The following is a 27,849-nucleotide window of genomic DNA, read 5'->3' on the forward strand; positions in this document are numbered from 1 at the left end:
GATCGAGACTTCGGATTCGCCGGTGATTCGCTCGACCAGATATATACTACTATGTGTGAGTAGCAGTATTATGTCCATCCAGGACAGTATGATATCGTGGAATAAATTCACTAGCGGGATTACTAACCCGTAGACTCAACTCGGCATAGCTATATAGTTGTTCAATGACAGGGGATCGCCCCCAAAGACCGTGGATCAGAAGTGGCTTCTGCATGCTTCCTCGGAGATGGACATGATAGCCATAACGGACATCTCTTGTAGCTGCTTAGAAAGATATAAAAAGACTCGCCTGTCCTGCAAGTCTTGCTTATGAGCCCATCGGTTCTTCGAAGATTCTCTAAAGACTCGTCACTGTTCTTCCTCAATCCTATACAATGTCCGTCAAGCAAGTTCTTCGCTCCGAGGTCATTCTGGAAAAATATGGCCAAGTACTTACGGGAAAGACGGGTACGTTGAGCCTCAAAGACCCTCATGGCTCCCAATCGTACTGATATTCTCCGAAAGTGCTCATCACGGGTGTTTCTAGCGAGTCAATTGCCGGAGAGCTGGCCGTACAACTTTCGGCGGTCAGCCCTAAGCTCCTCATCCTCAGTGCTCGAGCCGAATCGAAAGTGGCCCCGGTCATTAAAAAGATCAACGAGACCAATCCAAAGGTGGCAACTCTTTTCCTCAACATGGAGCTCGGTGACATGGGTGCTATTCGCAGAGCCGTCGACAATGGCCTTGCAGATGTGCCCCAGATTGACCACCTGGTCTGTGTGGCTGCAGTGATGGCATGTCCATACAGCAAGACCGCGGATGGGATGGAGATGCAGTTTGGTGTCAACTACTTGGCCAACTTTCTCCTGGTAAAGCTCCTACTGCCCAAGGTCAAAGCTGCGGGTCCATCTTCATCAGCCATTATCGTGTCCAGTTCTGTTGTCAGGCAGGGCAAGATGCATTTTGAGGATCTTGACTTCAGTGTAAGTCGCTGCAGTCACGCCAGTTGAAGAATGGCACTGAATATATCTATAGAATGGCAACACCTACGATCCCATGGCTGCCTACGGCCAGTCCAGTGTGGCGAGGGTGATGTTTGCCAAGCGACTCGGCGATAAGTTGAATGACCAAGGAATCCGTGTTTATAGTATTGATCCGGGTGGTATGTCTCCTCGCCATGTTCTTTCCGCTGCAGGGCTTCTGACACAAACAGCTGTTGCAACCGGACTTCAAAGACACTTCACCCCGGAGTTCGTACAACAGATCGAGGAATGGACGAAGGCCGGCCGTAAGTCATCAGAACCGCCATCGTGTGGCCTTAGCTAATACGCAAATAGTTCTCGTCGACATGGACGGGGTCCCATACGAAATTCCGCCATGGACCAGCCGTTCTGAGGGCGCAGCGACCATCATCACTGGCATGATTGATCCCACCATCGCGGCCCATAACGGATCATTTTTGAAGCAGAATGCCATTGCCGATGACGAGCTGCACTCCCATGTCCGCGAGGAAAGCAACTGGACCCGTCTCTGGGATTTGAGCGAAGATTTGATCGGGGAAAAGTATACATTCTGAGGAATGCAGCGGCGTCTCGACTGGTGGGGATTGATTATTCTTCAACTTCCGTGATTTGGAGATTGCTCGATCCGTCGAATCTCAATGGCTTCTCACCGCGTTTCTCCCGCCAGTAATTTGTAGACACCAAGATCTCTGGACACTGCTTCAACATCCAGCTCCATTTTTTGACCGCTGGCTCAGAGAACTCGTAGGCTGTCGGGTCCCATGCCTCGCCCCAAACCACGAGGCCGACTTCCGAGGATCCACCACAAAGGCCATAGAGGTCAGTGCAGAGCTCTTCCTCGTCATACTGGTGCCTTCTTGACAGGAGGGTGTTGCGAAGAGAGGAAATCGGGATAAGATCAATCCACGGGTGGTGGATAATCTGTTTTTGCGTAGAGCTTGGCTGAAGGCTTGGTGGGAGATGGAATGTCATCGGTCCGGTGGTGTTAAAATGAGACGCGATGTCTTCACTCAAGACCTCCATTGTCAGACCCATGGTTGCTGCGTTGACGAACATGGCGCGCAGGATATTAAATTGAGTGGCAAGCAGCAGGAAATCAAAAGAATACAGGTTGTTCACCATGCCGTGGATGACGTGAGCCTGTAGTTGAGTCCAAAACTGTTCGCGCCTTAATTGGGTGGCGGCGCAAAAATGAGACGCGCCGGTGTCTTCAATGTTGTTCGAATTCGCTGGTCGCAGGATACATGTTGCCTCCATTTGGTTCTGGATGCCTTCATGCGGAGTGCAGGGCGTGGCTTCTCCGGTATAGAAGACCCATTTTCTTTTTGGGCTTTGACCGTGGTTCAGGGCCCGCCTCTTCCCTATATTGCAGACATGCAAGTTAGGAAAGGAGTCGTGACGACGTGGAAAAGTGGCACTTACGGCTCGCTCTCTGATTCAGGCGATTTTGGAGTCGTCGTCTCGACGCCGCATCTAATTTTGCCGGGCTCTCCTCAGTGCCCATTTCGCCATTTGGGAAAGATTTTCCTGGGTAGGAAAATGGTTGTTGACGAGGAAAAGTGAGTACAGGCCTGAACCTAAGCGGCTCAGCACGGGATTTCGGAAATAAGGGACTAAACGCCGCATCGACAACCAAGGCTGCAGAAATGGCTATGTATTTCACTCACTATGTATTGACAGCAGATCAGCCACCGAATGACATCACATCTAATATCCCCCTTTGAATGACAGAAACTATGCAAGAAGAGATTTTACTAGATCCATGTGTTAAGGAAGTTCTGATCCTCGTGGTGGCACAACGGAGACACTTTTTCGATGACCATTCCTACTCAGCTTGCAATTGATTGCTCCATCAAGTCTCACGTCTACTTCGTAAGATATCTATGGATAAAATTAATTTGCGGAATCGCTCTACCTTTGGGTATTAATCATCCAAATCCACCGGCAGACTTTCCAGCCACCCAAAGAGCATAGATGCGTTCGTAGGTGAAGGAGACCAAGGGGACACCGGCGAATCAGTGGAAGTCTGAGATGGGAGCTGTACCTTAATTCTGACATATAATCTGCTCCATGCGTCAGGGTCGAGGCCCACATCGCCCGAAATGATACCAGGATTGTTCGCGTCACCAGCAGCTTCTGAAAGTCGCATCAAAGCAGTCGTGCAGCGGTTGAATTGCATATGCATATCTTGATTCTGGCGGGAACTCTGTTCGAACTTCCTGAAAAGCAGATGCAACACATTTAATTGTGCGTTGATGTATTTGATTGAATCGGACCTTCCTTTACCGCGATCCATGAGGAATGGAATCATGCGAGCTGCTATGAGAACAAGTCCACTTGCGTAGAGATGGTCAAGGTTTTCGCGGGCTGCAGAGGCATTTCCACAACAGCCCTCACTCCGTGAGTTTCCCATGTATCTCCAGAGCATCTTAATAATGCCGTGGGCGGCATCCAAGCATTTGAATGATGCATCCCGAATCAGTCCGAGCAGCAAAGGCGCATCCAAGGAAGCATATTCTCGTCCAGTCATGTGTGCTTCTCCGGGCGAGGTACATTCGCATCTTAGTGAAAGAGAAAAGGCTTGGATAAGGAGGGGACGGTAAAGTCGAAGACGGATATACAGGTGTCGAAGCTGTAGGCTGAGGCGCAAGCGGTGGATGATAGGATTTTGGTCATTTCCATAGTCTCCCATGTTCTTTTCTTGCAGAAACCCCGGGAGGGCTGCTTTCCAGGAGATGAGAGTCTTATCAACTTTCCTCACGTCATCGAGGTCTGCATCATGCATTTGTTCGAGTGGGCATCCAGTCTTAGTAATACGAAATTCTGTCTCCACGTCCATAACATCGTCGACGACTTGGTAAAGCTCAGCGTTAGCTTTCAAGAAAGCAATCAGTGAAGTAGATGGGCTCCCGTCGCTAATCTCCGGCATACCATTGGCCCAGTCATCGGCGATAGACAAAGGCAGAGGAGCATCGCAGGTTGAATCCAATGATCGAAAACATAGACCAAGATGCAAGGCCAAAGAACGTTCGACGATCTGTATGGTGTGCCAGATTCGTCGTGTTATTTGCTGGGTTTCCATCACCGAGCCACCGCTATTTTTCAAGTGTATGCCCAGAGCTTGCGCCCTGCGAATTGTCAGACCGATTAACTCCCATGCGGCTCTGAGGTTCCCAGTTGCGTGGAGGTATTGGACTTGGAGGATGTAGCATTGAAGTAAAGACAAGGAATCCCCAGATTCTTCAATGGAATGAAGTAAGGAACGGCCATGTTTGTAGAAATAGATAGCCTTGGGGAAGACAGGCGCCCTAGGTCCCACACAGACGAGGGCAAAACAAAGATTCAATATCGCGGTCTGCGATTCCGTCATGGTGTTTTCGGTGCATTTGGATGTCTCATGAATCGAGCTCAGGAGCGGCAAGTGGAATATAGGGATAAATGGGAACTCGTTGTTCGTGTAATTGTTGAAGAGACGGTCTGAGAGAGCAGAATTTGGTGTAGGGGCTCTCTCTGGCTGTACAGCTGGCACGTTGGCGGCAAATATCGAGGCCTGTTTTACATGCATACCGGCAATCTGTTCGACAGGCTGCTCTGTTGCAATAACCGAAAGATCTTCGGTAGGAGATGATGTCTGTGGTGTCAAAGGATGGCTCGTCTCAGTTGTGTGATTTTGTTCGAGAACACGGGTTTGACCAGCTGGTACTTTGTCCAGGTCCAAAGTCTCCAAACAGGTTCTCAAAAGGCTTTTCCGTAATTCAACTTCCTTTCCCTGGAAAGATTTTATCTCATCGATGAGCGAGGTGATGTTGGATCGCTTTTCTGTTGAGGAATAGCGGAGGGCTCTTCTTAGCAAACGCTCAAGGCGTCTTTCCGATGCAGAGGGAAAAGTTCGTCGGCCCTGGAGTGTTGCCTTGACTTCGTCTTGGCAAATTAACAACTCCTGGGATTCCTTTTCCGCAAAATCGAGGAAGGGAGTGTTCAGGATCAACTCAAGGGAGCTGATCTCGGCCCAGTTAAGCGCACCAGAAGCAGTCCCGGTGATCCGGCCATGAATTGCCTCCGAGAGTTTCGATTTTTCCTGTAGATCCTCATCAGAATAGCTGGGATGCTCTTCTTGTAGGGCTTGATAAAGCCGCACCAATGTTGAAACAGAAAATACGCCACTTCCTTGACTGCGAGGTCTTGATTGAATCATCTTCACCAACTCCCAACGAGCATGCTCGGTTTCGCTCTTGAATTTGGAGGGCATTTGCTGAGTAATGGGGTGTCCAGCAAATGTAGTGTGTGGAGATATGGTCTCACTTGTTTGATGGGAAATTGAGATCCTCTCGCTTTGCCTTCGGGGTCGGAAAGTCGAGTCATCCTGAATGCGGAGCCCTGATGCAGGCGCTGACACCCTCACCCGCTTCGAGGGCTGCGTCTCGAAATCAATCTGTGAAAGTGGTAAACGGGCAGACCTTGAGCCTGATCTGGAATCAGTGAGCACCCGGGATTTATTGGATACAATGGCAGCGCTCGAACTCACTTTTTGGGAGGCCTGTCCTCCAGCCGGTAGGAGCATTGAGCTTCAACTGCAGACTCCTGGCATGCCCCGCAAACTATATATCTTCAATTAGAATTGCATCTTGGAGCGGCATGGATCACCTCGGATGTCACCGAAAAGCAATGCTTAATTGAGATTGGGGAGCTCACCTGGCTGAGCTCTGTTGCAAGCTCGTCTTTTGAGCCGGCAAACACAGCACGGTGTTGGTGCCAGTGACTCCTCGTGGAAGCCATTTTCAAGCGATGGCCCATCTGACATGGCCACCGACGTTATTCCAGTCGCCCCGGAATAAAAAGCGCTGTTGTAACCGGTTGAGGCAAGGGTAATACTGCGATCAGGCATAGGGTGATAATGGGAGCCGTCCCAAACACAATCTTTCTCAGGCTCCTTTTCCGCTGTGAGGTGTCTAGTGTTAGCGCCAATAGCACAATCTGGCAGTAAATGCCGTGGATGAACGCGTCAAATGTGTTGAAGGCCCGAGAGCGGAGAGTGGGAACTGTGGGGAAGTCTGAGAGACTTGGAGAATGACATACCCGTGCTGCTTTCAGTGGATTTGATGGGTTGCAATTGAATTGGGTAGAATTGGAAGGAGTCTGAGTGGCAAGGTAGAGGAGCAAGTCGCCGTGTGTTGAAACAAAGAAATGATGGCACCGGGAGATTCCAGCCTAATCCGTCAGGCAACCACAACGGTTATCCGCGAATTAACAAGAAGTCGAAACCTGAGAAAGGAGGCAGAAACGCAGAAACGGGTATACTAGGGGGAGAAGCAGAAGAGGATAGAAGATCCTCTAAACTAAGCTATACAGCCTCTGCTCCTCAGGCATCCTGCCATCATCATCCACAAAGGCGTCTGAGATGGATAACTAACTAGTTAGTTAGGGAACACACTATTGCATCATTTTGCCTGCCTAGTTAGTTAACTAGTTACCTAAATTGATTTTTTATATCATCATGATTTTGTGACGTGAGAATACTACTTTCCCACATAAAACAAAAATACTAATAAGGCGAATACAGAGGAACAATCATATAACTTGACGTATGAAACATACTACCACCGCTAAACAGAATTAGAGGTTTCCCTTAAAAAAATATAGGCCATAATAACTATACATGTGCCATGCTCATATAGTAAACATTGTAGTAGATAAGTCGGTCGATTATCATGAGCCCAGAGCCCCAAAGGAGATATGATCATTTCCAGTAAGCTATTTGGAATACGGGTAAACTCGCATCACGGTCGTATAGCTTTACTCGTCACGTATTTATCGTTCCACTGGATTGATAGCCTTCGGGACATAGGGTTCTTCAAGGTACTGAATCTCTTCTGGTGTCAGCTTGATCTCGACACTCGCAACAGCCTCATCGATACGATCCTTAGTGTTCAGCCCGACGATAGGGTACTCGCTGGGGTGACTCAGTGACCATGCGATTGCAACTTGGGCCATGCTGATTCCCTTCTTGCCAGCCAATTCTTCCACACGGTCAATGATAGCTTTGTCGGATTCGGACTCGCGGGCACGAACGAGAAGACTTAGCCCAACATCGGTGTTTTCGCGCAAGGTAGAGCGAGAATCCCAAGGTCTGGTGAGAGCTCCACGTGCGATAGGAGACCAAGGGATAAGAGATACACCGCTGTCGAGGCAATAAGGGATCATTTCACGTTCCTCTTCACGGGCAATAAGATTGTGGTAGTTTTGCATAGAGATAAACTTGTGCCAGCCATTGCGAATGGCAATGTTTTGTAGGGTCTGGAATTCCCAAGCGGCCATCTATAAGAAAGGTATTAGTGCTTGCTTGTTCATATTTGAGGGTCAAGCATACCGAACTAGCACCAATGTATCGAACCTTGCCGCTCTCAACCACGTCATTCAGGGCCCTCATGATTTCCTCGCGTGGTGTCTCACGATCAAGTCGGTGAATTTGAAGCACATCAATATAAGTTCCCAGTCGTTCAACACTGGCATCAACGGCCTCCAAGATATGTCTGCGAGAAAGACCGACGCGGTTCAAGAAGTCACCCGCGTTCTGTCTCCCAGTCGAGAGAGGGGGGGGGGAAGTTCCCCTGATCGTCCACACCAAAGAAACATTTAGTCAAGATTACCACTCGTGAACGAGGGATGTTGTATTTCTTCAGAGCTTTTCCCACAATTTCTTCGGATTTGCCATCGGAGTACATATCGGCCTGGCAAAAATCGGTTAGAACTCGTGTGTTTGCTCCCGCATTTCTCTGCTTACAGTGTCCCAGGTTCTGATGCCTTTCTTGTAGGCGTGTTCAATAAGTGGAAGGGATTCTTCTTCATTCAGCACCCAGCCCTGCCATTCTGGGGCGCCAAATCCCATGGTACCCAGTATCACCTTGGAGACCTTGAGGCCCGAATCCCCCAGACTGTGTCATATTGTCATCGCAAGTCAGCAATTGGATCAACCTTTGAAAGGCACTTGGGTCAATGCTACCAAGGTGGATGTGGAGAACCTTACCGTGCGTATTCCATTTGTCTGGAGATTGTAGTACTGGTCAGCGAGAACTGTGGCAGACTTGTGAGAAGCTTCAACGGTCATGAAACACATCGATGAATGAAAACTGTAGGTTGAGGGTGAGGGTGAGAAACCTCTTTATTCTCATCCCATAATAATCTATAGTTGCCGATGGCAAGCCTAACATGCCTAGAACGGAGTTAACTAATGTAAGTCCGGACTGCAGGAGTCTTGATCTACCATTTAGGCTCATTGTTAGCCTACATTGACATAGCAACACTGGCAATTATATGCTCCGCAACGGAGTTAATAAAAGGCAGCTCCGAATTATAGCGGAGTTATCGGCTATCGAATCCGCGATCTGTCTCATACTTGGCCCGAGGTCTGGCTCTACTTGAAGATCCAAGTCGATCTCTTCAAGTTGAGTCTATATTTTAGTGGCCTCTATGAGCCAGGCCCACTTATTTCTGGCATTCGACTATTCTTATTAGCTATTATTCTATATAACCTCTCAGCAGCGTATTTAGATTCTTGATTCCTCTAAGATATCTATATATATACTTACATGCGTAGCTACATCGCTCGAAGTAGCTATTGAGAAGGGTATTCAGCACTTCTACCTAACATAATATTACAATTTTGCTTCCCTTTAATACTATTCAAAAGGGGATATGCTGCACCAGACGTATTATATTAAGGGATGTTCTATTAAGCCCCACCGCGCCTTGCGCGGCGGCAACACTTGTTATAGAGTTACTCCGATTCGATTATATGTCCTCAAGTTGTACTAGCGGCACCTGGAGTGCCAAGCGTGCTAACGCATGATATGGACAGCAGAAAGAAGTAGTCGAAAAAGGGCGCCAAACAATAAAAAGTATACAAGTATTATCGTGAGCATAATGGAGTTCATAAAAGTTTCACTATCCACGGATGCCGGAGCAGCACTTCCCAAGCCGGAAATGGACCGAGGTAACTCGCGCCCGGAGCCCACACATCCTCTCTCAACCAACCCGCGCCTCCCAACCGCAACGTCTCCAGTTGAGATTCCAGAATCTGCCTGGAACAATGATCCGTCCGGCGCTCCCGTTATCTTGGTCTTCTTTCTCCTCTCTTGACCTTGTAGCCCGATCCCACCCTTCTCCAGCCCGATTACTGCAGCGCCGTTCGGCTTCATATCCACGCCGACGCCCTCTCGCCCCCTCCCGGTGTTCTCAGCGGTCTTATTCCACCGGTCAGTCACTCTACTCTACGTGCGTTGGTATATTGGTAACTCATAGCATATGCCGACCAACCCGGGCAAATCAACAAATCTCTGACACCCTATTGCAGAACCAAACACATCCACCACCCATCCTCCTCCGCCCCCTCCACCTAAGCAGCGTTCGCGATTCCGCCGCTTCGCCGGTTTCACATCAATAGCAGTCCTCGCCTTCAGCGCCGGCCTTTTCTGGCAAACCCAACGCACAGTAGCCCGCATCATGGCCGCCCCCATCCCAACCGACGAGGAAACCCTAGCCGCCTTCACGCCGCCCGATGCGACAGCCCAGGAGATCGACGACCATCTTCGCACCCACCCGGAAGCCGTCAAGCTGCGCGAGAACCCCGACTTCAAGGAGGCGCGCCCGCACCTGAAGATTCCCGAGTCGCTGCGCGCCCGCAGCCTGACGGCCGGGACGCTGGCCGGCCCGAACAAGATCGTCGTGCCGCCGTACGTCTTCGGCGAGCGCGACGGCAAGAGCATGGTCTCGCTGATGTTCCTGGGCTCCGATATCTGCGGCCACCCCGGCATCGTGCACGGCGGTCTGCTTGCGACGCTGTTGGATGAGGGGCTGGCGCGGTGCTGCTTCCCTGCGCTGCCTAACAAGGTCGGCGTCACGGCGAACCTGAACATTGACTACCGAGCGCCCGCGATGGCAGACTCGTATGTTGCGCTCCGCGCGGAGACGGTCAAGGTCGAGGGCCGCAAGGCGTGGGTCGAGGGTCGCATTGAGACTCTCCCCGAGGACGGTAAGGAGCCCGTGGTGCTGGTCGAGGCCAAGGCGCTCTTCATTGAGCCTAAGCAGGCTGCTGTAAGTTGATTCTTTTCACTCCTTCTCACCTTGTTTCCTGTGTCTACTCAAATTACACCGGTGTGGCTAACTGGCGTTTCCAGGCCCTTTCCAGCCTGTACCGTGGCGCGAACGAATAGAAATCTCTGCCCGGTTAAGCGTGTGGCAAAGTACTGGTTCCTGGTTCCTGGCGTCTGGGAGAAATCGATGACGGTTTCTATGTGGCATGTGGCATCGGCCCCATTGTATAGTATAGAGGGCATCTGCATAGGTTATTTCAAGCAAGCATTATAGAGTGCGCTCAATTATTCCGCTCTGCCAGAGCCAAATTCGTATAGACCGAGAAATTCGTATCGGCCGCGCCAAGAGCGCCGAACCCCCCGCGATCAGCGCTCGTTTCCGCTCTTACGCGGCCCCGTTTTACACCATCTCCTGCCCCTCCCTCCCTCATTCTTCTTCAGCTCCAACACACATCCACCATGGCCACGTACGTGAATTGAGTCCCCGTCCCGAAGCCCAAAGATCCCAAATGTCCAAGGATCACTCCACGAGCAAAGAGATATGAAGGGGGAAAAGAAAAAGAAGAGAACCAATGCTAACTCTGCTCCCCATGCAGCAACATCACCTACCACGCCGCCGCCCTGACCCGCGACGAGCGCAGCACGCTGCGCAACCAGCGCGGCCTGACCATCTGGCTGACCGGCCTGTCGGCCTCGGGCAAGTCCACGCTGGCCGTGGAACTGGAGCACCAGCTCCTGCGCGACCGCGGCGTGGCCGCGTACCGGCTGGACGGCGACAACATCCGCTTCGGCCTGAACAAGGACCTGGGCTTCAGCGAGGCCGACCGCAATGAGAACATCCGCCGCATCGCCGAGGTCGCCAAGCTGTTCGCCGACAGCGCGGCCATCGCCATCACCTCGTTCATCTCGCCCTACCGCAAGGACCGCGACACGGCCCGCCAGCTGCACGAGGTGGCCACCCCCGGCGAGGCCACGGGCCTGCCTTTCGTCGAGGTCTATGTCGATGTCCCCGTCGAGGTCGCGGAGCAGCGTGACCCCAAGGGTCTGTACAAGAAGGCTCGTGAGGGCGTTATCAAGGAGTTCACCGGTATCAGTGCCCCCTACGAGGCGCCGGCGAACCCCGAGGTCCACATTAAGAACCACGAGACCCCGATCCAGGAGGCTGTCAAGCAGATCATTGATTACATGGACTCCAAGGGTTACCTGCCTCCCAAGAAGGAGTAAAATGGGAGCGCGCGTGTAAGTAAAAATGGGGACAAGGGTCGTGTACAGCAGTGGAGATTCTGGAGATGTCACGGCAAGGTTGTTTTCTGATTCCCCGCATTCAGGCGCCGTAAATACCGGCCAAATGATAGATCGCTCTTGTGCATGAACCAAAAAACGAGGGAAAAAAATGATAGATTTGTGCTTGATAAGACCTCGATGGTATATATACGCAACGTCTCCCATCCCTGCATACACCGGGGAGATTCTTAGTTGAACTCGAATTCGTAGAACACATACGGCGTGTACTCTGTTGCGCCCTCGCCGGCGCCATGCATCTCGCTAGGGTCGTCGCGCTTGACGCGGCCCTTCTTGTCTCGCCCAAACGCATTCCCAGCCAGGTAAGAGTACTTATCCTCGAGATTTTGCTTGGCCTTGTCCGCTTGCTTCGATGACGGTGCCTAGAGGAACAGGAGGTCGAATTAGCTGCCATTCCATGGACCCTGCAATCGCAGCCGCAATCAAGAAAAGAGAGGAAGAGAGACGCCATACCCGAATCAAGGCCGAGACAAAGTCCAACGGTAGACCGTACCGCAGAACTGTTTCAACAAATACCCGCAGGACTAACACATGCATCCAGACCATGACAGCCTCACTCCAAGCCGTCCGGCCCAAACGCAGCGTCTCACCCCACAGCTTGCGCTCATCGCCGCCGACTCGCTCGACTTCTTTGCGTTCCTCCTCCTTGCCGCCCTCGACGTACTTGAAGTCGCGCGGAATCCACTTTTGCTCTCGACATCGGTGCACGAATTCGACGCTGTACTTCTTGAAGGTGGTCACTGCGTACAGCGAGAACTCGTTGTCCTCGGCGACCAATTGCGCAGAGCGCGGGACCACCATCGGCGCGACAGTCTCGTAGCCCTTAAGAAATTCCTTTACTTGCTGCGACGGCACGGCAACCAGATGTGTCTCAATGTACTCGGAGTCTTGAACGATGATGCGGGGGTCCACCACGGAGGCGAGTGATTTTGTGGAGAGGTTGCCTCTGGCCCGGAAGTTAGCTCTTCACTGATCTGAATCGCGGCACTGTCGTAGGTGAAATGCAAGGGACGCACGTTTGTTTCCGCTGAAGCGTAGCCAGCGTGTTCTTAACCTGGTTGTATTGCGAGTATTTGGTCCGGATGTCGCTGTCGATGCTAGCAGCTTCCTGTGGCAGGCGTCAGCGTAACTGCGCGCTGGCTCATGCTCTTGCTTTGGCCTGCTGTTTAGGGAACCACCCACCTTCTGCAGCAAATCAATCAACTCTGACAGCGCCTTCTCCGAGCGGTACTTGACCTTATTCCACGAGAAAGTCCGCAGGTACTGATCAACGGGCTCTGCAGACAGCATTGTCAGCTACACTGATTGGCCCAACTATCGGCACCTGGCAGGAGATACTCATCGAGGGAGAGACATACTGTCATTCACTACCTTCATCCGCTCAATCTGGTCTTCGTCGCCGTCAAGGATATTCCGTAAGGCATCACCGACCTTCGCAACGACACCCTGGCACTGACCCTCGAGCTTGGAAAGCTCGTCCGCCTGCTGCACGAGGGCATCTAGTGTGCCAATTTTAAATTCCGGAATGGGGAAGGAGGCCGCCGAGCCATTCTCGGGGCCGATGGTCGTCGATACGGCGTCGAGGGCGTCGTCGCGGTGGTGCGAGGGGACGATGGAGTTGGGGAGGGACAGGAGGAGGTACTTGCTGGGCTTGGACATGGTGGAGACGACCAGAGCACAACAAATATAGCCAAGTTGAAGAAGCGGGGAAAGAGTGACCGCAAAGACAATGTAGGGAATGGCCCTCGACGCGGGCTTGGGATGTGGGTTGCGGACAGTTGGAGCTCGGGAGGTGATGTCGTAGGCGGTCGGCAGTGATTGGTGCGGGATGCGGGATTCGCAGTGGTACTGCTAGCTTCCATGTATATCTAGCTTTATTGACAAGGAGACTTTGCGACTGGCCTGCAAGAGTTGTATCGCATAAACTATGTCAAGTTCTTGGGCTATTACGAATGGAAAGTGAACATTTTCCAGTCAATCTACACAAGTCTGTATTCGGCCGGCGACGAAGATGCATAACGCTAGACACACGATCCAATGCTCGCTCAACATGGAAAACCAAACATTTAAAACACACAGAGACAGGACAACAATATCCACCCACGAGAATAATTTTGACACCCGCTCAGACACCTGATAAGCGCTTTTCTGGCAAGACCGCGCAGGCCGGAGGGGTTGACTAGCTTCGAACCTGCGGAATATGTGATAGAAGACAAAATGGGGAATGAACACAACCTCGGAGAAAAGGGGAATGACATGGCGGGGTATCTGTATCGAGCGAACAATGCTGATCGTGAACAGTGTGTAGAGAGATGGGGGATACGAGGGCAGGACAAATGGGCAAAGGAAAACGTTGGTATCTGTAGAACAAGAAAGTCGACAGAAAATCAGACATCGGAGTGGAAACGTCAAACAAGTTCCACAGATCTTGCACTGCAGTATACCAGGCAGTCTCAAGAAGGATGCGCGATAGCAATAACGCGAAGGGATAGATAAAAATCAGAACAGGGCGAGACAAGGAGCCACAACTAGCCTTGCATGTTCATGAACACGTCTTGGCAATTCTCCACCAGGAACTTGAGGATGTCATTCTTCTTTTGCACGTCTGTCATCTCCCGAGCCAGACTCTCGGGTCTCATGATAGTGGGAGCGAAGACGACTGCAACATTCTGGCTGGTCATCAGGTTCTCTTCCTGGCGCTCAACCACACGCTTGAGATGGAAGATAAGGAATTCCAGAACATCCTGATGCACTCGAGGGAGTTCCCGCAGGCCTTTCTGCAAGACATCAACCCGAGCAGCAGTGTCGGTGATTTCCCCAGATTCAATGATCTCCTCATAGACCTCGTAGGTAATTAAAGGGGTGGGCAGTTTACGGAAATACTGCTTCAGCGCAGAGGTAACCGCATGAATATCGAGATCAGGATCTGAAATGTCATAGTCGAATGGAGACCGCTCAAACCCATCCCGGATGCCTTGGATGACAGAGGCAGCGCCGGATTTGCGGTAGATTCCTTCCATATCCATGCCTGGACTAAGTTAGTGACAAAGTGGGGCCAGAGAGTAAAGAAGGGGACCGACCTCGCAATTCAACCTCTTGGATGCACCGAGTGACAATGGACGGGATAATGCTCTTTTCATGCTCCATGCGAGCTTCCAGATCGGTGCCGAAGAGACCTGGCAGAGGAATTAGTGAGCGAACGCTGAAACAACAATGACTTTCAACATACCACCTCCGGCAGCTTCAGCCAGGACCGGTACGCTGTCGGCCTGCGACATCTTCCCACCCTGCTTGTTCCTTTGGTTTCCAAAGAAACCAAAGCCCTGGCGACTAGGATCCTGAGTTTGCGAGCGGGGGAGGCCGCCACCACCTTCGGCGTTCTCGCTGGACATGAAGGCTCCCTTGAGACCTTTGACACCCTTCGCGACATTTTGACCACCCTTCTTCCAATTGAACTTGCGGGGCTGGCCCTTGCGGATGCTCACCACCTGCGGCCCAGGCACAATGGTAGCAGTCGCGGGCTCGCCATCCTCGGAGATGTGAGCGGTCGAGACTGACGGTGGGAAGTCATTGAGCGTAGACTTTAGGGTTTCAACGGACGGAATAGATTTCTCTTTATGATGTGAGATGCCAAGACCGTTGGCACCACGCTGGCCATCTGTGTTAGCCTTGTAAAGTCCTTGAATCTGGTGCACAAGTTGGTTGTTCAGCTCAGCCAACTGAGCATTCTTTGACGACAGCTGTTCGAATTCCTGGAAAGTCTTTTCCTTCTGTCGGTTCAAATTGCCAAGCTCCTCCGACAGCTCGTTGCGTTTCTGAATGAGATCCTCAATTTGTGGGGCATAGGACTCCTTCAATTTGTGGATCGATTCGGCAAGCTCGCGCAGAACATGGTTGGAAAGCTTCCCGAGATCCAGCGGCCCACCGACAGCTCCACGCTTTTCAGCTTCCAGGTGGTCAGTAAGCACCGTAAGCTCACGCAGAACAATCTCCCTCTGCGCATCCAGTACAACCATGGTTGATCGCTTCTCCGAAAGTTCGGTGTTCATTTGCTTCACATCGGCAGTGGCGCGAAGAGCGGCTTCCATCTCTGTGACATGCTGGCGTTCTTTGCGTAGTTCATTTCGAAGCCACGCGATTTCCTCAGCCTGAGAAGTGCTGGTGGTGGGACTCCCAACGTCTGTACCGGCCGAACTTCCATTGACCGGCGATCTTAAATTTTTTCCGTCCTTGCCAACCCGCACACTCTTGTCGCTGAAGCTGCGGCCATGGCGAACAGAGTTTGAGACGCGGCGCAAGAACGAGTCGCTAGTCTGGCCTGCTCCGGGCTCATCGGTACCAATCCGTGTCGACTCGTCATTCCAAAAGAAATCACCTCCATTGTTCTGTGGCAAGGACGGCGAGCCTGCGCTGTCCAGCTGCCGCTGGGAATCGGGTAGTGACGTGTTGACTGAAGTGATCTGCTTTTGCTGTTCGGGAACGTTGTTGGGTAGCTGGGGCGATCCTCCGTAGGCTGAGGTCCCAGGAGATGCCCCAACATCCTTCCGCTGGGTTTGATGGTGCTTGCTTTCCAGCGAGTCACCCCGCTTGGGTGGGTAGACCAGGTTGGATGTGGGCTGGGAACGTGCCGAGTCCACCGAGCCATGCTCGTGAAGCCTACGCAACTCATTGGAGGGTCGAGCAGAGGCAGCGCCATCCAGAGGCATTTGGCCATGGGCCTCTTTCGAGCGGCTGCTGTCAGGACTAGTTGCTCTCGAGAAGGCACTTGCTTCCCGCTCCCTCAGCGCTGTTGGCAGATCAGACCTGGAACTGCGCGCAGACTCGGACTTGCCGAATCTGCTATTGTCGAGATTTGAAGGGAAGGATTTGACTGCAGACCCATTCGTTTCTTCCAAATTACGGCGAGATGCATCCGTCTCGTTGCGTTCCCACCCCTTCTCCTGGTATGCAATATGGGGTGACGGGTGCTCTGACGAAGTGCGGGAGGGGGGCTCGAGGCCATCACGAGAGGTCCTGAGTGATGACTCGCCTGACGCGATATGGCCAAAGTAATCCCGAGCTTGTTCCTGCATGGTCTGTGGCTGTGTGCGAGAAGTTGATCGTGGACCCTCGGAGGGATCGAAAGCGAGAGGAATGAGGAATTCTCCTGCGTCTGCGTCGTTATTGCGTTGTCCACCGAGTTGACGACTGCTTCGGTAGGTGCTCGAGGGCAAAATAAGATCGTCTACCGCAAAAATTCAATCAGTCATTGCCTCTGTATGTGAATGCATCGTGGTTTCCTTACCTGTCGCCGCTGCCTGGCGGGAAGGCGAGCTGGACGGGCGACTATCGTCACCAGTACCATCCATTCTGCCGTGGGAAAGATCGGGAGGTACCTCCGCGTATGTTTCACTCGGAGTATCGTCCATTGAACGTGTTTCTTCCATGCCTGGGGGCAGAGATGGCAACGACTTGTCTAGCTTCACCCCCGGCCCACCCGGCCGTTTGGCCGCAGCACTGGCCTTTTTCTTCCGCCGTCGCTGCATTAAGGACTCGTGACAGTCCATACAAAATATACCCTGCGAGGTACGGGCGTAGCGTAGGTTCTCAATCTTTCTTTTGCAGTTTCGACACCGGAAACATTGTGCACAAAAAGCCTGGTCGCCCGTGAGGATGGCCAGGTCTTCAATCTTGTTGCCACATGAGTTGCAACTGTAAGTGCAATTACTGCAAATCAACGAGCCATCGCCCAGAAGTAGAAGATGTGCATCGGAATCGAGGAGGGTGTTGCAAGTGCTGCACCGGAAACAATCGATGTGCCATCTCTGTCCAGCTTTAAGGAGTTAGCAGCTATATTCATGGGAGAGAAAGATGAGAGGGACGACAATACATACAGAGCTCAAAAGCTTTTCCTTCCTCCAAAACCTGGGAGATGGATAGTTAGTTTGCGACATCACTGGGGACCCCACGCAGTGCATACCTCTCCGCAACCCATACATGGGTAGGGGATCTCTTCTTGCTCCATAGGAGACTCTGGGTGAACTGCTGGAGATTCCATCATGAAACCACTGATATCCAAAACCAAGTCACCACCAGCACAGCGTCTCTCCACCCGGATCTTTTCTCTCGAAGGGAGAATGCGAACAAGGCTTAGCGAATCAACGAAGGTGTAAGCGAGTCAGGGTCGCGGCGGGGAACAGAATAGGAACACGCGTGCGCGCACATCCAGCGTTCGCGCTCTTCAGTCCAACGCCGTCGAATGTTCCTGACGGTGGAGGGTGTGTGGGCGAGATCGGAGGGGAATGCGACAAGGGGGGCTGAAAGAGGGAAGTGGCTGAAATAGAACTGAGGCGTCGTTAGCCAACACGAAAAGGACCAAGAGAACCATCGGTTTAAGCGTGAGACATCCGCCTGGGGCCCGGCAAAGCCAAGCACAGCTGAGCTGACGGGGTGATGAGGCTGGACTGCGGGTCTGGTCGAAATTGGCCATAGAACCAGCAACAATTGTCTCTGGGACGAGCGAGAAATTTGCAGGCTTTAGAAAGGCATCCAACATACCAGACTCTTTTCGCACCGAGTGCTACACGGTGTTTCAGGGAGATAGGCGCGGGCGTTGGAACAAGCGCCTCAGGCGAAGCGGACTGGGGGGGTTGCCCCTCGCGGGCGCTGCGTCGCGATGCGGTGGCCGATGGGGCGGAAATGGTGCCCGGGACGAGCGAAGGGGAACGGTTGATATCGTGGGGGGAGGAATCGGTCGTCACTCACAGAACAATTGGAATGGAGACAAAAGGAGACTAGAACAAAAACCAACGAGAAACCAAAAAAAAGCGAAGGTGATGTAGGGCAGGGGGGGAGAAAGAAGAGACGAAACAGGAGGGAAGGAGGTTTCGAGAAATGAAAGTGGCAGAACTGAAGTCTGGAACTGCGGTTTCCCCACGCACGGCAGATTTCCCACCTTTGCATCACACGCTTCTGCTGGTCTCCCGATCCTTCAATTTACAACCTCCAGCACGTTGAGATACGCACGTCTACGTCTACGTGGATGCTCGACCTGACGACGCCCAGAACGTGCGGGCCGCATTGCTGCCCATGAGTAGGGGCGCACGGCCCAATCAGATCCCCCTTGGGATTTAATTAGGGTGATCTGCACGCTGCTGCGAAGAGGGGACTGGACGATCTATCTACAGATGGAGTCATGGTGAGGATGGACCGTCCTCGGCCTCTCCCGAGTCTCCTTCAAGTCTCTAACGCGACAAGGTAGAGGCTTCGAGGCGCGTTGCACCAGGTGCGACCTCGTTCACTTCCTTAAGTCCCGCGCGATCTGACACGGCAGTTCTCCCAGCATCCACTCGCGAGGCATCCGCTCCGGATCTACAGCCGATTTGGGCATGGAGTCTCCGCCCCGGCGCAGTTTGCACCCGTGGAACGGCTCGTCTGTCTCAAACAGTTGGCGGTGCGCCCCCTTCCCCTAGAGATCGGGTCATCACCGCTGGAGCATCGACTGTATTATAGGGCTTGGCGGAAGATGATTCCCGGTCGAGACTGGCACAGAAGCCTGGGCATCCTGCTCATGTACCGAAGGGCCTAGTGTGCCGGTCGGGCGAGATGCATTCAGCCCCCCTACGAATCCTGCCGCAGCTCAGGCCGCGCTGGCGTTTCAGAATTCTGAAACGTCTTCGCGTGGTGACAAAAGTCCTGGTTTAACGTTGCTCAAATCGGTAGAATCTTTCATTTGAGCATGTCATATCATCCTGCAGGTGATCGCTTGCGCCGCAGGATTGTCGGGCGCCGGGCTAGAGCAATCTATCGTGCGTTATTGCTCCCTCGAGGAATGTTCGATCGGCTATCTAAGTGCCATCGACGGAGTTTTAGCCTCCTGCAGAAAAGCCTCTCCTGTTCCGAATTTTGCACACGGTCCCGGTCTCAGCAACTCTCGATTCCGAGGCCCTTGCAGCGGTGCATAGTCCTACCCTCCAAGGCCGCAGCCAATAACCTTACCAAGTTTGCTGCGTCGATCGATCCAGCCGGACGGGTGAAGAGAGAGATAGGGTACTACACTATCTTTGTACAGGGCCCTGCATCGTCTTGTTGGACTCGTTTGCCGCGTCTGACCACTGGGGATTGTCTGGAGACTGTACCCGGCTTAGCTCTGACCTATCGGATCGTGTGAAGCATGTACACCCACGCAGACCGGCCTTGGCGAAGCAGGGACTGATACGTCGATAGTCAGGCGTGAGGAACCCCAGGCTCTAGACCGGCAATCTGAAACTTTACCGTCTACGAGGCCGAGTAACATGTTGTGGCCAGGCTCGGAGCAATGTCGATCTTCACAGCACTACGCTGCTCAGCCTCATGTAGGTTCGACAAGAAGGGCCTTAATGGTGTCGTACTCCGCCAAGTAGTTCGTAGCCTAGAAGCTGTTCGTAATATACATTTCCCGTTCATAAAGCTCAGCAATCGGAAGTGGTTATCTTCCACGCCAAGCAATGGCTTGTTTTCGTCACATATATTCGGGAGCAGGTACCCCCTGGAAGCACCGCAAAGCCAGATATAGAGTGACATTCCATATTGATTGGTCCCGACAAGGTCGAAGCTCAATCACCAGAGCCTCCAAGAATAATTCGCACGGACCTGGTTCAGAGCACCTAGGTTCGTCAAACGATGGCAAAGATTGCCAAATTAGAGCCAGAAGACAAAAGTCTAGCTTCCGAAGCTGGTGGTTGGATTTCGGATCCATAGCCGCCACACGGGCAAAGTAATAATGGCAGCGAAGTCCTGAGACACTCGCCGATCCCTCAAGTAGGTTGTCCATCCAGATTCTGCAGTCGGTACCGGATAGAACTGGGATCGTCGTGCCCTTCCTCCTCGACGTATTTTTGGAGGACGATGGTTCGCATCAAGCGACGTGGAGCGCGACGGCCGGTGAACAGCTCAAATTGAGCAAAACCTTGTTCCGGAAGAACGTCAAGACCGTCCAGAGCGACCCATCCGCGGTGAGATAAACTCCTAATCTGCTTCATAAGAGGGGTATTGAGAGGTTTATATGCCAACTGAACCGCGAGTTAGTTGAAGAGTCAGGTATGGTTTAAAACAGATGTACTTGCATCGACGACCACGCCGCCGGTTGGGCTTTCGAGCCACTGAGACGGCACATGGAAATTGGGTGCGGGTTGACCACCAAGACTATGAGCTGGGATACCGGACACGATAATCGTTGGTTGCTTATAAGATGTCGGCCATGGTTCGTCCAAGGAAGTGAGAGTGCTGACTCTAGGGCGCTCATTAACCCGGCTTGGTTCGGTGGAAAAGATATCTTGGCGATTGTAATGATGAGCAAGCTTCTCTGCGTTGCCTGGAGTGCGATTGTAAACGAAGATGTTCTGCACCCCAAGATGGATCATTGAGTAGATAGCAGCACGCGCCATACCACCGGACCCAATAACGAGACCACTTGAAGAGGGTCGCACTGCATTTGCGGGTGAGAGGCCTCGACGGATACAATTGCAGATCCCAATCCAGTCGGTATTATCCCCGTGTAAACCCTTGATGGGACCGGCGCGGCTCTTCTCAAGATAGATAGAGGATTCCTGTGACAAGCGAGGATCTGAGTCGTCATTATTTCGGATTGGGATCAAAGTGTTGACGGCGCCGATGGCCCGAGCGTGCGGTGACATGGAGTGGAGAAGGGGAATCACTTCTGTCTTGTAAGGAAGACTGACACTTGACCCCCCAAAGAATTGATTTTCAACAAGGTCGTTGAGGCCGCGGATGGTAGGTGATTGAAATATCGAGTAGACGTGAGGCATTCCGCACAGCTTGAAGGCGGTGTTGTGCATTGCAGGTGACATACTGTAGGTGACATTGGCACCAAAGACAAAGTACTGCATCGGGTCCAGAGCAAATGAGCTGAACAGCGCTTGTTGAGCTTCATGACCAGTAATATAGGGGCGCATTTGAGATGGTCTTTGATGGATGAGAGATGAATGTGTGACTGGGGTCAAGATAGGATTAAAGCACCGCGACATGCGTCCAAGAGGACCAGTATTATAAGCGATCAGAGGTATTCCAGAGACTGGAAGGCTCTGAATACGTTGTCGGAATCGTTGCACCGCAAGATTATCGTCCATAGTTTCCGCTGGCTGGCAGATTCGCACCATATCACACCCAATCCGTTTGGCTCGTTCATAGATTGTCATATACTCATCACCATCCCAGCCTCCACGCAGTGGCTGGAATGTTTCAAAGTGACCAATGATACGAGTGAATCCTCGGACGCTGAAAATTTGAAAGAGCAGGCTGTCATCCCGAGATAGGTCAACTGTGAGAAACTCTGGGGCAAGCCGCAGGCCATGTCGAACTAGGTTGAGGTAGGTTTCATCGGTCGATCGTGCGCTCTGAGCGGGGGAGAGAGGTCCTCTAGGCGTGGCATAGCTTTCGACATGATAGATCAATGGCACAATAATATTCCGACGAATGGTTGACACTATCTGACTGATGCCGTCCGCCAGATTCGAGTCGGCTCCCAGCTGATCAGAAGGACTGGTGACGTCGATTGCCAGCTCGAAGGCATCGGTGCCAAACTCGAGCTCTTCAATATCCAACCCCTTCTCACATAGTGCGGAAAAGGGGACTGATACTGCGGATGTGTATGTTCGAGACTCAACCGGCAGTAGCGACAAGGGAAATGATGCATGCTGGCGGGTCAACTCGGCGTGGTCGCCGGTCACAGAAGCAATGAAACGGAGGAAGTCTCGCTGAACACGCTTTAAAGTCAAGAACGGAGTGGGCGTATGTGATCTCTGGTCTAACTTAGGTCCCGGTGACGAATCCTGGCCATCCTTGATCCAGTGCTCGCTGCTGGCGGCCTCGGACAGGTTGAAGAATTCTAGGTTCGAACAGGCTCGGTATATCGGACCGGATATCTCCAAAAAGTGGCGCACCTTCTGCGTATCCCAGGCTTTGAGGTATGACTGGATACTATCGGGGTCTCGGATGACGTGAATGACCGGGTGTGTCTGCGCATATTCCCTCAGGAGTCTTTGCCCACTGGGCTCCATCGAGCCCGCACCGCAGGCAATGACACAACCTTCTTGGTTGTCAGCCAGCATCAACTCAAACACTCGCGCCTCCTGCTGTCGGTATTGGGCATGGGCGTTGTCTTTCTTAAATGCGGCGCGGGAGCAGCCGGTTATCTGGTGGAAGTACCGATCGGCATCGATCAAGCGCCGTCCAGATGATGCTGCGAGGATGACTGCCAGACTAGATTTTCCAGTGCCCCGAATCCCAATGAGAACCACGGAGGCGCTGGGGCTGAACCTGCGCGGGGTCTGCAGGTGGCCCTTGTCGAAGAGGACCGGCGAGGCACGGTTGGAGTGTAACTCTCGTAGGGAGGTTGCGTTCGGATGGGTCTCGCCATGTGTTTCTGACTGTTCGCTCGGTCGGCATGAGCTGGACAGTGATTGCGAGCAGTTGGGTGACCCCCACGAGGCGAGGCTAGCAGCGCTGTGTTTCCGAGGCCCCTCGTCGGCATCGTCGTGTAATTTGCGCTTGGGCGGGCGCACCAGGAGAGACATGTCGCATTCGAGCCGTTAGGCGAAGAAAATACCAGGGTCCATAACCCCCAGCAACGTCGGGCAACAGGGTGGGCAGACGTGGAAGCTTGGGACTTTCGAGAGAAGGAGCTGGGGCAGTTAGCGTCGATGGGAAGAGAACGCAGTTGGCTGGTGCGGTGGAGAGTTTTGCGGGGAGAGAAAATGAATGCTTATGGAACGGGTCGTTACATTACTAGATCGGTACGCCGGTACCGCCGGACATTTGCTCAGCCGGCAATGCGGTTTTCCCCGCGGGGTACATGCGAGTTCGCGCGTATTGTATAGTGGCTGCTGTGGTGTATTGGGCTTGGAAGCAGGAGAGAAACGAGGTAGTAATTGCAATAGAATTTGGCATTCTCACTATTGACCATTGCTCTGCGCACTCCAAGTCCCCTAGTTAACTCCGAAGGCACCACTACAATCATAGTGGCAGCTCTTCAACCAGTCTCCAGCAGCACTCGCGGCGCCCCGCCCAGCCTGACATTTTGCCCAATCGCGACTGGCTCACCGACTGAGCGGGTATCCGTGACCTTCCCCGGAACGCAGAATCCTGTCCTCCTCGTACGACCTCGGCAGTGCCCTCTGCTTTCTCTGTGTGCAACCTTCCTTTTTATTCCTCCGATCTCTGCGTGCCTCTACCCCAGTGCTCTTGTGGCATCGTTTCGCACGGTCCATCTATCGACAGTGGGGGCGGACTCTTTCATGGCGTAGCTCGCCTGCTGGTCTACGCTGCCCCCGTCGGCAAAAGATTCACACCCTTTCTTGCCTACGATCGCGTCACAGAAACATGCGCCCGAAACTGCCTTGTCGATCATCGTATCAATCATCATGAGCGCCGACCCTCGCCAAGCCGCCGGGGCGAGCGGTAAATCGAAGCGACGTTGGCCAGATCCGGACGACGATGGCAAATCGATTGGGCCGGAGGACCTGGCCGCCCAGCGGAAGCGACAACGCGTGTCGCGAGCGTGCGACAGTTGCCGATCCAAGAAGGACAAATGCGATGGCATTCAGCCGGTGTGCTCGACCTGCGCGTCGCTATGCCGACCCTGTACCTACAAGGCCAATCCTAAGAAGCGAGGCCTTCCCACAGGATACATTCGATCACTCGAGCTGCTTTGGGGGCTGGTCTTCCAGAAGATCCAGGGTAGCGAAGATGTGATGCGAGCTCTAATGAGATCAGTCAATTTGCCGAGTCACCTGGCCACGATGGGGAAGGAAGCCGAGGGATTGGACACCTTAATGTCTTCCTTCAAGAACAGTACCGTGCTGCGGGACATCGAGCGGATGCTGGTCGTCTTGGAGCAGCCGGAAGAGGAGAAAGAGCGGAGTCTCCAGGCGTACGGTGACGGCGATACCCCGTTAGATGTCGATGGGATTCTCGCCTCTTCCGAGGCCCAGGAATGGCAGGTCCCGGAAGGACTGGACCATCGTGAGGCACCTCTGCCGGGAGTATCGCCACCGCGTGCCTCGATGATCAGCTCAGTCCCTCAGAGGACTCCAGTGTATCGTACGCGTGACTCTGGAGCTCAAACGATCTCAAGCGAGTTTACCTCGCCCACCATCACCATATCTCTTAATCCCAACGACCCTCGATCGACCTCTACCGATACTTCTCTCCAACTCCCTTGCAATGCATGGCCTCTCCTTGACATCTACTTCTCATATACGCAATGCTGGTTTCCTATTCTGGAGAAGCATGACATACTTCGAACGGCGTTCCAGTATACCGAGGGTGACGTATACACGTCTCGGGCCGCATCTGGGTCTGGGGATCACGCTTCACTCTGGGCCGCTTTGACCCTTGCCTCACTCCAAAATGCCTCTATTAGCGCTACTTGTGAAGTTGATGGTCAATCAGATGGTCGGTTTAATTCATCACAATTGTACAACACTGCCAGGGGCCTGATTCCTTCAGAGAATGGTCCCTATGAACTTGGACATGTTCAGGCATTACTGATTCTGTCCCTCATCAAGTTTGGCCAACAGGAGTGGACTGCGGCCTGGATGCTTGTTGGACATGCAGTTCGAATCGCACAGACTTTGGGCCTGGATCAACCTTCTTTCCCTTCGCCATCGGGAACCTCTGAACAACGCAAGCAGCAGGGACGAGCCAGACACGTCTTTTTAGGGTGTTTTGTGCTTGAGACTCTCATTGCAGAGCAGACCTCGCAGTGCCCTTCCCTGCGGAAAGACGATCTAGCTCGAGTTGGATTTATAAATGAGGATGGGCTGGAGGAGTGGCATCCCTGGGAGGACCAAACCGGTCTCCGGCCTACACAGTCATCCCGGGCGTCCATGCAACGCGGACCGCTTCATGCACTCAGCACGTTCAATCGTCTCGTCTCCCTGGTCTCTATTCTTAATGACCTCTGCTGCTACAAACAAGACCCCACGATCTCCAGGTCACAACTAGAGTCACTGGAGCTTCATTTACAGCGATGGGCATCGTCCCTTTCAAAGAGCTACCGAGTTGACTTGCAAAGCCGGCCCGTGAAGCTGGCATCTCCACACATCTTCGCACTTGAGATGACACACCAGAGCATCTGCTCGGCAGTAAGCTTGCAGATCGCTGCGCGTGAGAGCGACCAAAACATTCCGGAAATGCCCCACAGAGCTCGCGCGATTGAAAGCTCCCAGCGATTGTTACAGCTATTGCAGGTATATATGGAAACATACAGCTTCTCAGCCACTATTCCAACCTTTGGAATGATCTTGAAACACGCCATTCCCCGTTCCTTCTCTCGGGAACTTGCATCTGATCTTGAAATGGGTATACGAAGCAAGATTCAGTCATTTTCATCCCACCTTGGGCAGCTCTGGTCTGTGCCAGATCGGCTGTCTACCTCTTCTGCAACAACCCACTATACCCAGGGAACCGTGGTATCTCCTACGTCACGACAACCAGAAATTCCAGCAGCCGAAGAGTCCACTATGCATATTGTTATGCCAGCCACTAGCACCCCTCGTCACCTTGTCTCTTCAACAGAAGGCCACGGTCCCACTGACAACAGCCACCCCTCATCGACATCCGATCCGTTCGTTTCCACTCCCTGGCTCAGAGCCACACAAAGCATTGACGATGGAGCTTCCTTGCTTCCTACTCCCACTCCATCTTTGACAACCGTGGGTGGTGCTTCGGAAGTCTCGGCACAACCAGGACAATTAGATGCAGGTGGAATGGGTAGTGGACTTCGTCAGACTACTTCAGCTCCGTCCAAATCCCACAAGGGCCCGGCGATGATCCCCGAACTCACACCGAACTTCCCCCCAGGCTCTCAGTACCATGCACCATATCAAGACCCTTCTCTCGGTCTTAGTCCTTTTGTCGACATGGATGGATATGGGCCACCGCGCCGACAGCCGCGAATTGCCCCGGATCTGGATGCTTTGTTTGATGAGCTGGCATCACTGGACGGTGCTGAGAAGTAAGTTTTTGTATTCTTTAATACGATGCACATCTTGGTAGGTCAATCACTCACGACCTTCCCTAGAGCCGACAACCAACCCGAGTTTATGCAAAACCTTGGCTTCGTCTCAGAATCGGGGGTGCCGGAGATGTACTCGTTTTCAAGTCAAATCGAGCCTTTCCTGCTAGCGCAGACCCAACAACTACCTGTCAATGGATCCTCGTCTGGCGTTCGGAGAGAATCCCAGTCACTTAACATGTCAGGGACACCGAAGCGATAACCTAGACTCAGCAGCTTGATGCTTCAGAGTAAAAGCCGCTGGTCGGCGCGTCGCCCCGGGCTGATGGTTGATTGCAAATCAGATTATTCGGGGCACTCGGGTCTTTGAGAGGCCTTCCACGCCTGTCAGTGAGCGATCAAGTCTGGGTGGGCAAGGCCCTGAGATGACTAGGTAATGTACGAGACCATGTTGTACGATCGCTTTTTTGGGAACAACGGCTCTGGACGGTTGGGAGATCTATTGTCACTTTTCTTTTCGCACCGCAACACATACATAAGCGGTCTACTAAGCCCTAGAGGGATCCAGACTCTGCAGCAACACTCAAATCAAAAGTATCCATGTGTGTATAGATACCGTTGGCAGCAGCTGAAACCAATTCATGCACATAATACCATTTCTCATTTGTATAACTATTTACACATCAAGGCACTTTTCTTCCCAACCGAAGACATCAACCGAGAGATCGGAAGATCCCATTACAGCACAGCCTTAGTCTCCTTCTCCTTCTCCTCGAAATTCAACGCGACATGCTCAACCGCAACCTTATACCCATGCACGCCCAACCCAACGATAATCCCCGCCGCCTTGTCGCTAAAGTACGAGTGGTGTCTCCACGGCTCGCGCGCATGCACGTTGCTCACATGGAGCTCGATAAACGGGATCCCCACGCCGAGCAACGCATCGCGGATGGCAACGGAAGTATGCGTGTACGCGCCGGGGTTGATCACGATGCCATCGACGCGGCCGCGTGCTGCCTGGATACGGTCCACAATTGCGCCCTCGTGGTTCGACTGGAAGGCGTCCAGAGAGGCGTTCAGGCCGGCGGCGACAGTCTTGCAGTTCACCTCGACGTCGGCAAGAGTGGTTGAGCCGTAGATGTGGGGTTCGCGGGTGCCCAGCAGGTTGAGGTTGGGGCCGTTGATGAGGAGGATGGACTTGCCCATTTTGTGAATGTGAGATGTAGAAGGTCGAGGTGGAATTAGAATTGGACTGGGACTTGGAATGGTGGCATTGGGGATGATTAAGTTGCTGGTTTAGTGATCCGCGTGCGTAGTTCTCCGCATTTTGCGGTTGAGCGCTTTGCCGTGGGGGACGGTAATTTACTCCATTGCGGGTGATTCGGGTATTCGATCGTCATGGCGTGGTGAGTGCCATCTTCCAGACTAACCATCCACCAGGATAGATTGGATGGATACTCAG

The 27,849-nt window shown here is 52.7% G+C and overlaps 11 protein-coding genes across 11 annotated transcripts; 4 read left to right on the forward strand and 7 right to left on the reverse strand.

Annotated features, from left to right (window-relative positions):
- Window positions 1–374: 374 nt before the first annotated feature.
- Window positions 375–1,555, forward strand: N7459_003372 (Short-chain dehydrogenase/reductase SDR; the record flags this gene model as incomplete). The annotated part of the gene is made up of 5 exons (XM_056942556.1): window positions 375–447; window positions 505–962; window positions 1,015–1,141; window positions 1,193–1,267; window positions 1,317–1,555. The coding sequence occupies 5 exons, from the start codon at window positions 375–377 to the stop codon at window positions 1,553–1,555; spliced, it is 972 nt and encodes a 323-aa protein (XP_056802439.1).
- Window positions 1,556–1,589: 34 nt separating this feature from the next.
- Window positions 1,590–2,505, reverse strand: N7459_003373 (bZIP transcription factor; the record flags this gene model as incomplete). The annotated part of the gene is made up of 2 exons (XM_056942557.1): window positions 1,590–2,362; window positions 2,424–2,505. The coding sequence occupies 2 exons, from the start codon at window positions 2,503–2,505 to the stop codon at window positions 1,590–1,592; spliced, it is 855 nt and encodes a 284-aa protein (XP_056802440.1).
- A 420-nt stretch (window positions 2,506–2,925) lies between these two features.
- On the reverse strand, window positions 2,926–5,250 carry N7459_003374 (transcription factor domain-containing protein; the record flags this gene model as incomplete). Its single annotated transcript, XM_056942558.1, has 1 exon — window positions 2,926–5,250. One exon carries the CDS (start codon window positions 5,248–5,250, stop codon window positions 2,926–2,928), a length of 2,325 nt encoding a protein of 774 aa, XP_056802441.1.
- A 1,559-nt stretch (window positions 5,251–6,809) lies between these two features.
- Window positions 6,810–8,039, reverse strand: N7459_003375 (aldo/keto reductase; the record flags this gene model as incomplete). Its single annotated transcript, XM_056942559.1, has 5 exons — window positions 6,810–7,316; window positions 7,369–7,572; window positions 7,649–7,729; window positions 7,783–7,933; window positions 8,026–8,039. The coding sequence occupies 5 exons, from the start codon at window positions 8,037–8,039 to the stop codon at window positions 6,810–6,812; spliced, it is 957 nt and encodes a 318-aa protein (XP_056802442.1).
- A 1,461-nt stretch (window positions 8,040–9,500) lies between these two features.
- N7459_003376 (PaaI family thioesterase) lies at window positions 9,501–10,100 on the forward strand (the record flags this gene model as incomplete). Its single annotated transcript, XM_056942560.1, has 1 exon — window positions 9,501–10,100. One exon carries the CDS (start codon window positions 9,501–9,503, stop codon window positions 10,098–10,100), a length of 600 nt encoding a protein of 199 aa, XP_056802443.1.
- Window positions 10,101–10,549: 449 nt separating this feature from the next.
- N7459_003377 (adenylyl-sulfate kinase) lies at window positions 10,550–11,314 on the forward strand (the record flags this gene model as incomplete). Its single annotated transcript, XM_056942561.1, has 2 exons — window positions 10,550–10,557; window positions 10,687–11,314. 2 exons carry the CDS (start codon window positions 10,550–10,552, stop codon window positions 11,312–11,314), a joined length of 636 nt encoding a protein of 211 aa, XP_056802444.1.
- A 248-nt stretch (window positions 11,315–11,562) lies between these two features.
- N7459_003378 (H(+)-transporting V1 sector ATPase subunit C) lies at window positions 11,563–13,051 on the reverse strand (the record flags this gene model as incomplete). Its single annotated transcript, XM_056942562.1, has 5 exons — window positions 11,563–11,754; window positions 11,846–12,338; window positions 12,409–12,500; window positions 12,575–12,669; window positions 12,751–13,051. 5 exons carry the CDS (start codon window positions 13,049–13,051, stop codon window positions 11,563–11,565), a joined length of 1,173 nt encoding a protein of 390 aa, XP_056802445.1.
- Window positions 13,052–13,920: 869 nt separating this feature from the next.
- Window positions 13,921–17,429, reverse strand: N7459_003379 (uncharacterized protein; the record flags this gene model as incomplete). The annotated part of the gene is made up of 6 exons (XM_056942563.1): window positions 13,921–14,420; window positions 14,473–14,568; window positions 14,622–16,616; window positions 16,677–17,204; window positions 17,266–17,296; window positions 17,352–17,429. The coding sequence occupies 6 exons, from the start codon at window positions 17,427–17,429 to the stop codon at window positions 13,921–13,923; spliced, it is 3,228 nt and encodes a 1,075-aa protein (XP_056802446.1).
- Window positions 17,430–20,166: 2,737 nt separating this feature from the next.
- Window positions 20,167–22,944, reverse strand: N7459_003380 (putative quinate pathway repressor protein QutR; the record flags this gene model as incomplete). Its single annotated transcript, XM_056942564.1, has 2 exons — window positions 20,167–20,421; window positions 20,476–22,944. 2 exons carry the CDS (start codon window positions 22,942–22,944, stop codon window positions 20,167–20,169), a joined length of 2,724 nt encoding a protein of 907 aa, XP_056802447.1.
- An 846-nt stretch (window positions 22,945–23,790) lies between these two features.
- On the forward strand, window positions 23,791–26,649 carry N7459_003381 (putative C6 transcription factor QutA; the record flags this gene model as incomplete). The annotated part of the gene is made up of 2 exons (XM_056942565.1): window positions 23,791–26,387; window positions 26,454–26,649. The coding sequence occupies 2 exons, from the start codon at window positions 23,791–23,793 to the stop codon at window positions 26,647–26,649; spliced, it is 2,793 nt and encodes a 930-aa protein (XP_056802448.1).
- A 476-nt stretch (window positions 26,650–27,125) lies between these two features.
- N7459_003382 (type II 3-dehydroquinate dehydratase) lies at window positions 27,126–27,593 on the reverse strand (the record flags this gene model as incomplete). Its single annotated transcript, XM_056942566.1, has 1 exon — window positions 27,126–27,593. One exon carries the CDS (start codon window positions 27,591–27,593, stop codon window positions 27,126–27,128), a length of 468 nt encoding a protein of 155 aa, XP_056802449.1.
- Between the last annotated feature and the right edge of the window lie 256 nt (window positions 27,594–27,849).

The sequence above is a fragment of the Penicillium hispanicum genome (assembly GCF_028827665.1).
Source record: "Penicillium hispanicum strain IBT 35686 chromosome Unknown utg000003l_segment0_segment0, whole genome shotgun sequence".
In the NCBI taxonomy this organism is placed as follows: domain Eukaryota; kingdom Fungi; phylum Ascomycota; class Eurotiomycetes; order Eurotiales; family Aspergillaceae; genus Penicillium; species Penicillium hispanicum.